At 39.4% G+C, this 12923-nt stretch overlaps 1 protein-coding gene across 4 annotated transcripts in view; it reads left to right on the top strand.

Annotated features, from left to right (window-relative positions):
* Window positions 1–12923, top strand: part of anapc2 (anaphase promoting complex subunit 2) — a 49752-nt gene that overhangs the window by 8762 nt on the left and 28067 nt on the right. For all 4 annotated transcript variants that reach the window (XM_072240560.1, XM_072240561.1, XM_072240562.1 and 1 more), the window contains exons 4-8: window positions 881–1058; window positions 1431–1550; window positions 3133–3250; window positions 8663–8844; window positions 9716–9857. In XM_072240560.1, the coding sequence (XP_072096661.1) occupies window positions 881–1058; window positions 1431–1550; window positions 3133–3250; window positions 8663–8844; window positions 9716–9857 (740 nt within the window). The remainder of the gene's footprint in view (window positions 1–880; window positions 1059–1430; window positions 1551–3132; window positions 3251–8662; window positions 8845–9715; window positions 9858–12923) is intronic.

Raw genomic sequence — 12923 nt, forward strand, 5'->3', positions numbered from 1 at the left:
ATCCTGGAAATAGACGTGGTGAAGACGAAGGAACTGAGAAAAGGGAATAGCATGTTTACAGGAGACATGGTGGAAAGAGGTATAGTCAAAATAGAATTGGTAGGTTTATAAAAGATGTTGGTAGATAGTTTGTTTCCAGAGATGCAGACAGAGATCAAGAAAGTGAAGTGAGGTGTCAGAAATGGATCAAGTGAATTTAAGGGCAGGCTGGAATTTGGAGGCAAAGTTGATGAAATTGACAAGCTCAGCACGAGTGCATGATGCAGCACCAATGCAGCCATTGATGTAGTACAGGAAGAGTTGGGGAAATAAATCACATCAATCACTCTTGGGAGTCTGGGATAAAAGGGGACCTAACTTTGAAATTGGAGGGCATTTGGGAGAGATATTAAGAAACATCTCTTCACATAAAGAATGATACACTTGAGTCGTTTGCTGTAAATTAATAATTTTAAATTTTTCATTGAACTTGATATTTGCTGGCCAAAGATATGAACGAGATGTCCTGTTAGGATGTAGTGAAATAATGAAGCCATCGAACATTGGGAAGGTTTGAAGGGCTGAATGGCTCATTTTTGTTCCTGTATTCTCAGTTTAGGATTGGAGTCTTAATTCTACATTCTGAAGTGGATCAAAAGTGGTGGAATGCATTACTCAGCAAAGATCATTATGACATGGGTTCTTTCAAGACATTATCACCCTGAAACTTAACAGTTTCTTGGCCCATAAGTTGTTGGACTTTGACCATCTCTGACATTTCTATCAATAGAACTTTGTGGGGATCAGAGTTGAGTGCCTTTGCTTTGTCACAGTGTAAGTGTGGGCTAATGAAGGAATGAAGATCTTAAGCTGTTAGCTGGTATTCTCTTTTTCTCTTCAGTGGTTGGAGTCAAAAGTGATTTGTTGGCTGAGTATGGTTTTCCTGCAGAAGGCCAGCATTAAATCAGCTTCTCCTCAGACAAGCAGCACACTGCAACGCTGGAGAATACACCTACAGTTTTTCCTCTATCAAGTTTATGCTAATATGAGGATTGAGGAACTCTTCAGCATCATTCGAGGCAAGAGGAAACAATTACACTTTTCTTAATTAGGTGTTTCAACCCATTTTTAAAATTTCAGTACCTTCAATGTTTTTGGTTTGTGTGTGGATTTATACTGAATTATTTCTGGTTTGTTAACAAGAATTTTGGAGGGGCAGGTGCCAGCATCATGTTCCAAAAATATAAATGGCCTCTTCCAGCTACCATGTGATCACTAGATCACATTTTCTTTGCTTTTTCCCTCCTGTGGAGCCAGTGAAAGAAACAACTTTTGGGGTTCAGGCACCACAGTTTTATATTGTGTGGTAATTTTTGAGATGGATATTGTGGTAATATTGGTAATAAGTTTTCCATGGAAGTTGCTAATCTGTGTTTTACTTTGAACTGTAGACTTCCCAGAATCCAAGGCTGCATTGCAGGACCTGAAAGTTTGTCTAGAAAGGACCAATCAGAGACAACAATTGCTTTCATCACTGAAAATGGCCCTGGAGACCCGGCTTCTCCACCCAGGTGTCTGTTTAATACGTACATTCTAAAGTATACAACGTAGCATGAGTAGTGTTTGGGAATAAGATGCCTATTGTTCACATTCAAACCAATCATTTCTTGTTCTCAATGTCTAATATTTCCAGAAAAACACACAGAAAATTTTAATTGAGTTGTTTTGGAGTGCTCAGGCTAGTGTTCTGTCACTCAGGTGATTGGCAGGGAGTCAGTAATATATTTTGTCTTCATGAGGTATTCTAAAAAGGCATTTCAATCATCAACATTAAAAAAAAAACATGATTGTGAAATAAAGATTTTACATTTATGTGAATTAGCTTTCCATAAAAGTGTTTGGATACGTACGTTTATTTCCATAAATGTAAAAAGAATTGCGATAACGAATGGTTAAAAGGCTACCTAAGCACAGGCTGATTCTCTAGTCATGCTGTTTTGGTAATTGTTCATGTTATTAAATGCTCGTAGGGTATATTAAATTGTGAAAGAGGAAGAGCTGCTTTCTGGCTATCAGAATTTTATAGAGGGTCATCTAATTGAGTGAATTTAAAGGAGCATAGTAACTTGGAGTTCTGAGAGTAAGTACTTAGAATGTGTGGTGCTTGGGGTACTGGAAGTTTTTAAGAAAAATAGACTGGCTGGAGATTATAGTGGTGAGCTGTGTAGACATGGTGGGTGAATAGACAAAAGCATGGTAGATACAGTTTAACGTGCAGTTATGCACTTTGGTCTAAAAATAGATATTTCAGTAAAACTCTTCTAGCACCATTTGGATTTTGGTCTTTGCAGACTGGCATATTCTCTGAACTATTGGGTATTACTCCTACTAATCCCCAAAACACGCCTTTTTTAATCACTTCTAGTGAACATGGTGAGTTTATAGGGAGTGCAGAAAGGGCCTTGATGAATTTAATGGGAGTGCGTGAAACATCATCCAGTGAGCCAGATATTCAGCTACCACGAGTTGTAAAAAAAAAGTAGGCTATTGGAGTTTTGCCGTATTTTCTGAATGTTGATGGATGAGGAGAAGGATAGTTGCAAAGAGATCTAAGTTTCCTTGAACACCAGAAACAAAAGACACTGCAGATGGTGGAAATTTGGATCACCACTCTCAAAACACTGGAACAAATCAGTGGGTCAGACAGCATCTATGGAAGGAAATTAACAGGCAACATTTTAGGTGAGGCCCTTTATCAGGACTTTTCTGGTTCCAGAAGAGCTATTCCATTGGTTTGGTTTCTACTTAATTTGAATGACGAGGTTTAAAATGTGTGTAAATTGATTTTTTATTTTCTATTTTATTTTGAACTGCGCCACCCGGCAACCCCCGATTTAACCTTAACTTAATCACAGGGCAATTTACAATGACTAATTAACCTACTAACTGGTACTTCACTGGGCTGTGGGAGGAAACCAGAGCACTTGGAAAACCCCCCCACATTTCGCAGGCAGACTGTACAAACTCCTCACAGAGGACAGCTGGAATTGAACTCTGAACTCCGACACCCTGAGCTGTAACAGTGTCGTGCTAACTACTAAACTACTATGGCGCCCTGTTTCAGTATTTAATGGCTGGTGTTTCTTTATTTAGGAGTGAATACTGCTGATGTGATAACACTGTACATTTCTGCCATCAAAGCCCTTCGTGAGTTGGATCCATCCATGGTAATTTTGGAGGTGGTATGTGAGCCAGTACGCAAGTATCTAAGGTACAGTGTTGCATCTGTGGTTACTATGAGCAGAACTGTGTTTTACTGAGTTTGCTGATCATTACCTCACCATAGAAATACTGACCACCTTGAACATTTTACTCTACAATGGACTTTGTTTAATTTTGTTCTAACTGAATTGGCAATCTTGGTCGGTGACAGTGTGGTGGTACGGCAGTCCGATTTCACAGGAACTTAAGAAGCTGCCGGGAGTACCGTACTCAGCTCAACAAATTACTGACACTATCTCCCTATATGAGGCGCCACCTCAGAAAGCATCATCAAAGATACCCACTCTCCCATGTCATGCCACATTCTCGCATCTGCCAGCATGCAGGGGGCACAGTAACCTAAAGTTGCACACCACTGGGTTCAGGAACAGCTACTTCCTTTCAACCATTCAGTTGTTGAACCTGCTGGCAAGACCCTGATCACTACCTCAGTTTAGCAATACTGTAACCACTCTGCATGACATTACTTTCTTTCTTGTGAAAATTGTGTATAATTTATATTTTCTTATGCTGCCTTTCTAGTACTATGTGCCTGTGATATTGCTGCAAATAAGGTTTTTATTGCACCTGTGCATGTGACAATAAACTCGACTTTGATGTTTTGACTTTTCTCACTCTGGTTAATTATTGCACTTTTTGTGGATGAGTAAATTAACATGTCACAGTTACTGTTGGATTACAAACAAGTTATCAGCAGTTATGTGGTTAGAAAAGTGCACTTTCAAATGGTGAACATTATGCTCAGTTCAATACACTACAGGTTTGCTGGACACAAGCCTGAAACGTCGACTGTACCTCTTCCTAGAGATGCTGCCTGGCCTGCTGCGTTCACCAGCAACTTTGATGAGGTTTGCTGGAGTTGAGATGGAATGTATTACTTTGAATTGTGATGGAAATAGGAGTTAATGGAGTTTTTATTATGGGCCTAATGTTTTGCTTTAAAGTCTGGGTAATTCTTGCATCAGAACAAAATGCTGTTTGGATGCTTCCTTTCTTTTGTAAGGTGGATAACAATTTAGCAGGAAAAACCAACAGCTTGAGAGATGTGAGTGTTAGAATGTAAACATACAAGATAGGAGCAGGACTTGGCTATTTTGCCTCTTGAACCTGCTGTGCCATTCCAGAGGATTGTAGCTGATCCTTCCTGACCCATCTCCATGTATCTTGATTTCTCTTACCGATGTGCTGGTTAGTAAGATAATTGGCTACAGTAAATTATCTTTGATGTGGGTTAGTAGGAGAGTTAGAAAGGAGTTGATGGGTATGCAAGAAAAATAAGATGGGGACTGGGATTGATGGGAATCCTTTGAGAGTTGCCTTAGACTCAGCAGGCTGAAGTAGCCTCACAAGTTATAAAGGAAAATGAAAATATTGGAAACTTTGCTGTACTCCATAGGAAATATGGTCACCTTTAGTCAAGAAACCAGAATTGTATAGAATTCCCTGAAGATTTCTGTGAGACTTCATCAAGATCTTGTATTATTGCTGTAAAACATCGTTATCCAATGTGTCTTTCCTCTATAAGTACACTTGCACACTACCTTTCAGTGATGTATACAAGAAGAAGTCTTTTTGAACACAAACACTTTCTTTTTTCATTATGAAAACATGTTTACGGCTACCTAGTTTTTTTCTGAGTTGTACTCCATTTGCTATATTGTTGCCCACTCACTCAGCTTGCCTTTATTATCATGAAGCCTTTTTACATCTTCATTCTTGCTCAGTTTTGCCTCATCAGCAGTCTTGAAAATATGACATTTACTTTCCTTAAATACATCACTGATACAGATTGGTCCCAACTCCAATTCCTTTGGCTCATCACAAGTCACAGTCTGTGGACCTGGGAATGACCTTTTTATTCCAACTTTGTTTTTTTAAAATTAACTCTTAATCCACACTAGTATCCAATTACATGTGTCCTTTATTTGTTCGCCAACTTCCTGCATGGAAGTCTTTTAAGATCCGTATACACTGCAATAATTGAGTCCACTGCATCCATTTGACTAGATTCATTCTTGAAGAATAGCAATAGATTAATCAAACACTAATGGTTTCATAAATCCATATTGATTCTTTGCAATGCTGCTTTGGTTTTCTAAGTGCCCTATTATGGCTTTAATTATATATTCTAGCATTTCCTTGCTGTCAGGGTGAGCCATTAATATTTCCATGTTTTTTCCTTTTCCTCATTTCTTATATAATCAGCTCTGCTATACTCCAGCCTGTGGGAACAATCCACAATGAACAGATACAATGTGCAGGAAACAATCAGCAGGTTGTGTGTCATCTATGGATATAAAAACTGAGTTAACGTTTCAGGCTGGAGACCTTCCTCAGAATCTGTGTAGTTTTTGAAGTTGGTAACCACCATGTCTTTAGGCACTTCTTTCAAAGTTCTGCAATACTGATTAAATCCTCGAGGTTTATCATCTCATAAGCTTTTCTGGTTGTATTTCTTTTCTACTATTAATCTGTTTTGTTTCTGGGCTCTTGATCCTTCAGAATTTCTAAAAGTTTGTCATGTTTGAGGAATGTTTGTTTAATTCCCATTATTTCACTTTTCTGTTTCTATCTGTAATTTGCTCCTGTTGATCTTTTCCTTTTTGTAGACCAACAGAAGCTCTTACAATCTGATTTGTTTCTTTTTAGTGTAATCTAATAATTCAATATTTGCTTTATCAATTTCATGGTCATAGATTGTTGAATTCTAAAGGAAATTCCGATCTTCAGGCTTGCTGCTTTTTTTTTGGGTTGGATTACTGGCCTTCCCCAGGTTATGAGCACCTGACTTGTATCCAGCAATACACGAGTGAGCATTTGGGAGGCTGTATTTGCTGCCCTGATGTGGGGCTGCAGACACCTGTGATCCACAAACTGGCATACTGACACAGATAAAATTGTTCCACAATCGTTCCTCATACGATAACCCTTTCATTCTCGGAATCAGCCTTGTGAACCTCCTCTGAACTGTCTCCAATGCTAGCACATCTTTTCTTAGATGAGGAGCTCAAAATTGTTCACAGTACTCAAGGTGAGGCCTCACCAGTGAGGCATCACATCCCTGCTCTTGTATTCTACACCTCTTGGAAAAAAATGCTAACATTACATTTGCCTTCCTCACCACCAGCTCTACCTGCAAGTTATCCTTTAGGGTGTTCTGCACAAGGATTCCCAAGTCCCTTTGCATCTCAGATTTTTGGATTTTCTCCGTTTAGAAAATAGTCTGCACATTTATTTCTACTGTCAAAGTGCATGACCATGCACTTTCCAACATTGTATTTTATTTGCCACTCTCTTAATGTCTTAAGTCCTTCTGCAGCCTACCTGTTTCCTCAACACTACCTGCCCCTCCAGCTTCGTATCATCTGCAAACTTGGCAACATCTATTCCATCATCTAAATCATTGATATACAACATAAAAAGAAGCAGTCCCAACACAGACCCCTGCAGAACACCACTAGTCACTGTCAGCTAACCGGAAAAGGATGCTTTTATTCCCACTTGCTGCTTCTCACCAATCAGCTAATGCTGTAACCATACTAGTAACTTCCCTGTAATGCCATGGGCTCTTAACTTGGTAAGCAGGCTCGTGTGTGGCACCTTGTCAGAGACCTTGTGGAAGTCAAAATATACAACATCCACTGCATCCCCTTTATCTATCCTACATGTAATCTCAAAGAATTCCGACAGGTTCTTCAGGCAAGATTTTCCCCTAAGGAAATCATGCTGACTTTGTCCTATCTTGTCCTGTATCACCAAGTACGTAACTATTGACTTCAACATCTTCACAACCACTGAGGTCAGGCTAACTGGTCTATAATTTCCTTTCTGCTACCTTCCTCCTTTCTTAAAGAGTGGTGTGGCATTTGCAATTTTCTAGTCTTCCGACACCTTGCCAGAGTCCAATGATTTTTGAAAGATCATTACTAATGCCTCTACAATCTATCGCTACCTCTTTTAGAACCCTAGGATGCAGTTCATCTGGTCTGGGTGACTTGTGTACCCTTGGGTGTTTCAGTTTTTTGAGCACCTTCTCCCTGTAATACTACTTTTCTACCCTCACACCCTTCAACATCTGGCACACTGCTAGTGTCTTCCACAGTGAAGACTGATGCAAAATACTAATTTCATCTGCCATCTCCTTAGCCCCCGTTATTATTTCTCCGGTCTCATTTTCTAACAGTCCTATATCTACGCTCATCTCTTTTATTTTTTACAATCTTGAAAAAGCTTTTACTATCCACTTTGATGTTTGCTAGCTTTCTTTCATATTTCGTCTTTTCCTTATGATTCTTTTAGTTGCTCTCTGTAGGATTTTAAAAGCTTCTCAATCCTCTATCATCCCACTAATTTTTGCTTTATTGTATGCCCTCTCTTTTGCTTTTACATTAGCTTTGACTTCCCTTGACAACCATGATTGTGCTGTTTTGACTATTTCTTTGTGTTTGGAATGCATCTATCCTGCTCCTTCCTAATTTTTTCTAGAAACTCACACCATTGCTGCTTTGCTGTCATCCCTGCCAGCATCTCCTTCCAATTTACTTTGGCCAACTCTTCTCTCAAACCTCCTTTACTCCACTGAAATACTGCTATGTCAGACTTTACTTTCTCCCTATCAAATTTCAAGTTGAAATCAATCATATTGTCATCACTGCCTCCAAAGGGTTCTTTTATCTTAAGCTCCCTGATCACCTCCGGTTTATTACATAACACCAAGTCCAATATAGCAGATCCCCTAGTAGGCTCAACGACAAACTGCTCTAAAAAAAACATCTTGTAGGTATTCAACAAACCTACTCTCTTGAAATCCATTTCCAACCTGATTTTTCCCAATCGACTTGCATGTTAAAATCTCCCATGACTATCATAACATTGTTCTTTTGACATGACTTCTCTGTTTCCTGTTGTAATCTGTGGTCCACATCCCAGCTATTGTTGGGAGGCTTGTTTATAACTGCCATCAGGGTCCTTTTATACTTGCAGTTTCTTAACTCAACTTGCAAGGATTTAACACCTTGTGATCCTGTGCCACATCTTTCTATTGATTTGATGCCATTCTTTACCAACAGAGCCATGCTACTCTGCCTACTGACCTTCCTATCGTTCTGATACAACATGTAACCTTGGACATTCAGCTCCTAATTACAACCATCCTTCAGCAAGGATTGAGTGATGGCCACAACATCATACCCGAAAATCTAATAGTGCAACAAGATCATTCGCCTTATTTCTTATACTCTGAGATGTCCCTGACCCTGGCACTTGGGAGGCAACATACCATTTGGATGTCTTGTTTACGTCCACAGAATCTCCAGTCTGTTCCTCCGACTATCGAGTCCCCTAGCACTGCAATGTTTCTTTATAACTAATTTATCATTTATTTTTATTTGTTAACTCCCAGGACTCGTGAGGATACTGTGAGACAGATAGTAGCAGGTTTGACTGATGATTCAGAGGGTTCCAGTGATCTTGCGAACGAACTCTCAAAAGCAGATCCAATCACTTTGGAGCACGGACAGGACAGTGATGATGACATGTCTGATCCAGAGAACTGGCTCCCTGATCCTATTGATGCAGATCCAGGTAATCTGAAATTTTCCAAAAGGAAGGAGAAATGTATGCATAGTTTTTAAGGAGACCAGCTAGATAATAAAGAAAACCCAAGTCCCAACAGAACAGGTTCATGTTTAGGTTCTAACAACAACTGAATTTGGTATTAATAATCCTGAATCTATAAAATATTGACCAGTTATTGCTATTTCTTATCGAGTAAGCAGTTTAATTCATTGTTACTGATCAATTAATATGAATGCTTGTGAAGGGTTGCAGCTGGGGGTAGGGTGCATAAGAGGGATAATAAAGTACATGACTCAATGACATTTATAGGAATATGCAGATTCTATTTTCGCACATCTTGGTAGCTGCCCAGAATATCCACACCCAAAGCAGATCTGTGATCTGTGGCATTATTTGTTTTTAGATTAAATGGGTTCAAAACCCTAATGATGAATTGTATTTGTAGATTAAGGTGAGTTTTTTTTACAAGGTACTTGCATTTTTATGTGCAGAGTTGAACTAGATTGCATAGTGATTATTTGCTTTGAATTTCTAACTCTTTAATCTGTCTGCAAACAAACTTTAGATTGGGAGTTGTTCTGGTAGACTTTAATCACCCAAGTGATTTCTCAGTAATGCTTCCTTGTCTTAATTATTCTGATATTTCATGCAGTTTCTTAACAGAACCTAAATAGCAGAAGCAAAGCTCTGAAATACCTCACCTCGTGTAAGAATTTGGTTATATTTTTTGATAAAGTGTTTGAAGGAAAATGTGATGTAACTTGGCAAGCCAGTCTTAAATTTAAAGCAAAAATCTGGAAGAACCTTTTGCATATTTGCCACTAGTCTATTTTTCTTGAACTAAAATGACTGTAGTCCTTCTAAATTTCATTTTCAGGGAAATGTGGTTCTAAGCGCAGGTCTTCTGATATTATTACCTTGTTGGTCAGCATTTATGGTAGCAAAGAGCTTTTCATCAATGAATATCGCACTCTCCTGGCTGACCGAATACTCCACCATTTCAGCTATATCACTTGCAGGTATCAAGATGCTTGTTTTGTTCCACTGACCACCATTCCGTACCATATGATGCCTGATTCAATAATAGTCTCTACTAACATTGAATAGTCTAGGCACTAGTTGTGTTCCCTGCTTTTGGTGACTAATAGCAATATTGCATTTCAATTCCCCTGTTCCCCTGTTGCATTTTTAACAATTGCAATAATTTTTTCTGCATATGATATTTAATGGGCTAAAGCATCCAAAGGTATTTTGTAAGACCATTATCAAACAAAGTTTGATATTTAGCCTTGTAGTGATTGAAAGCTTGGTCAAGGTGGTAAGGTTTTAGGAAAATCTTGAATACGGATAGAGCTGTATCATTCTTCCAAATAGTATAACTTCATATTTTCTGACATTATACTCCATCTGCCAAATACTTATCTGTTCAATTAACCTTGCTATATTCTTCTGCAGGCTCCTTGTGCCACTCTTGCAACTTGCTAACTCACCTGTCTTTGCATTGCCAATAAATTTGTTTACAATACACTTAAGACTGTTCAAATCATGTTGTCCTTGAGAATCTGAATGCAACAATATCTGTCCCCGATCCAATAGAATCTGCCATTTCCCTTGTATTCTCTGTCCGTCGGTGATAGCCCTGAAGTTTAGGCACAAATGGTCAGTCTCTATCTGACTATTAGTATACTTGGAAAAATGAGATACAGTTTCCTTGTCACAAAATACAATTTCATGAAATGAGCTATAATGAGAGATTATCAGGGTTGTAAATGTATTTTATTATTTTATGCTAAGATGAAGAAAGCTTACAGTTATAAAGAACCTTAATAATTGTGCAACTCATGTTCTCAGTATTATTTTTATTTGCTCAGTTTGTCATCTTTTGCATTTGGTTGTTTGTCAGTCTTCTTGTGTAGTTTTTTTATTGATTATGTTGTACTTCTTTGAGAGTGCCTGCAAGAAAATGAACCTCAGGGTAGTATATGGTGACATATATGTACTTTGATAATAAATTTTCTTTGAATTTTGAACTTCCAAATTCTCCAGTCTCCTAGTGATTTTTAAAAAAATTCAAGTGGATTTTGCTACAAGACTAGTATTTTTGTCAATCCCCGTTGGCCCTAAAAGATTGTGAACTATTTGACTTATTGAAGTGAGCTCTTTAGCATGTTGGTGGAGTCAACTGCTGAGTGCAGTACACTCTTGGGCAGTGTACTAAATCTTCTTTCCTGATTTATTTTTTTAAGTTCATGATTCCCAGTCTGTCAGGGAGTGTAATGGTTGTGACAGTTTGCTTTGGTTTGTGTGGCAGAACAGGACATATCTGCCCAATGGACTTCATTGTGATTGTAGTTCTCATAGCTATTCATGCATTCAAAACAGTATTTCCTGTCTCTGACTTTAAAACAATGACCTTTAGTTGAAGATTCTTCCACAAAAGAAACATCATGTTAAGATCCCTCTCATTCTTCAAAACTCCTGCAGGTAGAAGCCCCTGTCCAACCTTTCTACATAAGTAAAAGCTCAACTATTCCAGGGAGCAGTCTGTTAAAACTTTAAACTGCTATTCAGTGCTTCCCTAAACAAGATCAATATGTACAGATGTGGTCTCATCAGTGTTATTTACCGTATAGCTGAAGTGCAAAATGCCTAAATTTTTATTCACCTTCCCTTACATGATCCCATTCTATCAGCTTCCTCAATTACTTTCTGTACCTGCATAATAGCCTTTTGTGATACTTAACTAGGACACCCAAATCCTTCTGTGTTTCACAGCTCTGTAGTCTCCCACTCTTTAAATAATATTTTCCCTTCCAAAATGGACATTTCCCCACACAATGTTTCATTTGCTACGTTTCATACATCAGTAACTTCCATATATCACCCTCCCCCTCTGAGATTCATTAACCTACTATTCATTTATTATGTGCACTGGCCCTCCCTCCAACCCCTACTTCTCTGCTCATCAGTTGGTAATGGTTCCACCTGCCTTTCGTCTCTTCCCTAATGTTTTCTATTATCACGAATAGTCCTGTGTCCCCACATATCACCCTCCAGCAGTAACCTCCACCTTTATCCCCACCCCCAACCTCATTCAGATTATTCTTTGAATGGTGGCCGATTAGGAAAAGGGGAGGTGCAACGAGACCTGGGTGTCATTGTACACCAGTCATTGAAAGTGGGCATGCAGGTACAGCAGGAGGTGAAAAAGGCGAATGGTATGCTGGCATTCATAGCAAGAGGATTCAAGTACAGGAGCAGGGAGGTTCTACTGCAGTTGTACAAGGCCTTGGTGAGACCACACCTGGAGTATTGTGTGCAGTTTTGGTCCCCTAATCTGAGGAAAGACATTCTTGCCATAGTGGGAGTACAAAGAAGGTTCACCAGATTGATTCCTGGGATGGCAGGACTTTCATATGATGAAAGACTGGATCGACTAGGCTTATACTTGCTGGAATTTAGAAGATTGAAGGGGGATCTTATTGAAACGTATAAAATTCTAAAGGGATTGGACAGGCTAGATGCAGGAAGATTGTTCCCGATGTTGGGGAAGTCCAGAATGAGGGGTCACAGTCTGAAGATAAAGGGGAAGCCTTTTAGGACCGAGATGAGGAAAAACTTCTTCATACAGAGAGTGGTGAATCTGTGGAATTCTCTGCCACAGGAAACAGTTGAGGCCAGTTCATTGGCTATATTTAAGAGGGAGTTAGATATGGCCCTTGTGGCTAAAGGGATCAGGGGGTATGGAGAGCAGGCAGGTACAGGGTTCTGCGTTGAATGATCAGCCACTGAATGGTGGTGCAGGCTCGAAGGGCCGAATGGCCTACTCCTGCACCTATTTTCTATGTTTCTATTCCATCTGCCTCTATCAATAATCCACCTACCTCTCCATCTCCGCCCCTCCACGCCTGGCTTTGATCTGTCTCACTGCTCCTTGGTTCAGCTGTCACCTCTGGCCCCTGTTTCACCACTCTCCTCCTCTCTACTGGCTATTTCCCACCTCCACCCTTAGTGCTGATGCAGCGTCAGTCTCTCTCTGACCGTTGGCAGTCTCCCTCCCCTCCCACCACCGCTACAGCTGCTGC

The sequence above is a fragment of the Mobula birostris genome, chromosome 22, assembly GCF_030028105.1.
Source record: "Mobula birostris isolate sMobBir1 chromosome 22, sMobBir1.hap1, whole genome shotgun sequence".
NCBI lineage: Eukaryota > Metazoa > Chordata > Chondrichthyes > Myliobatiformes > Myliobatidae > Mobula > Mobula birostris.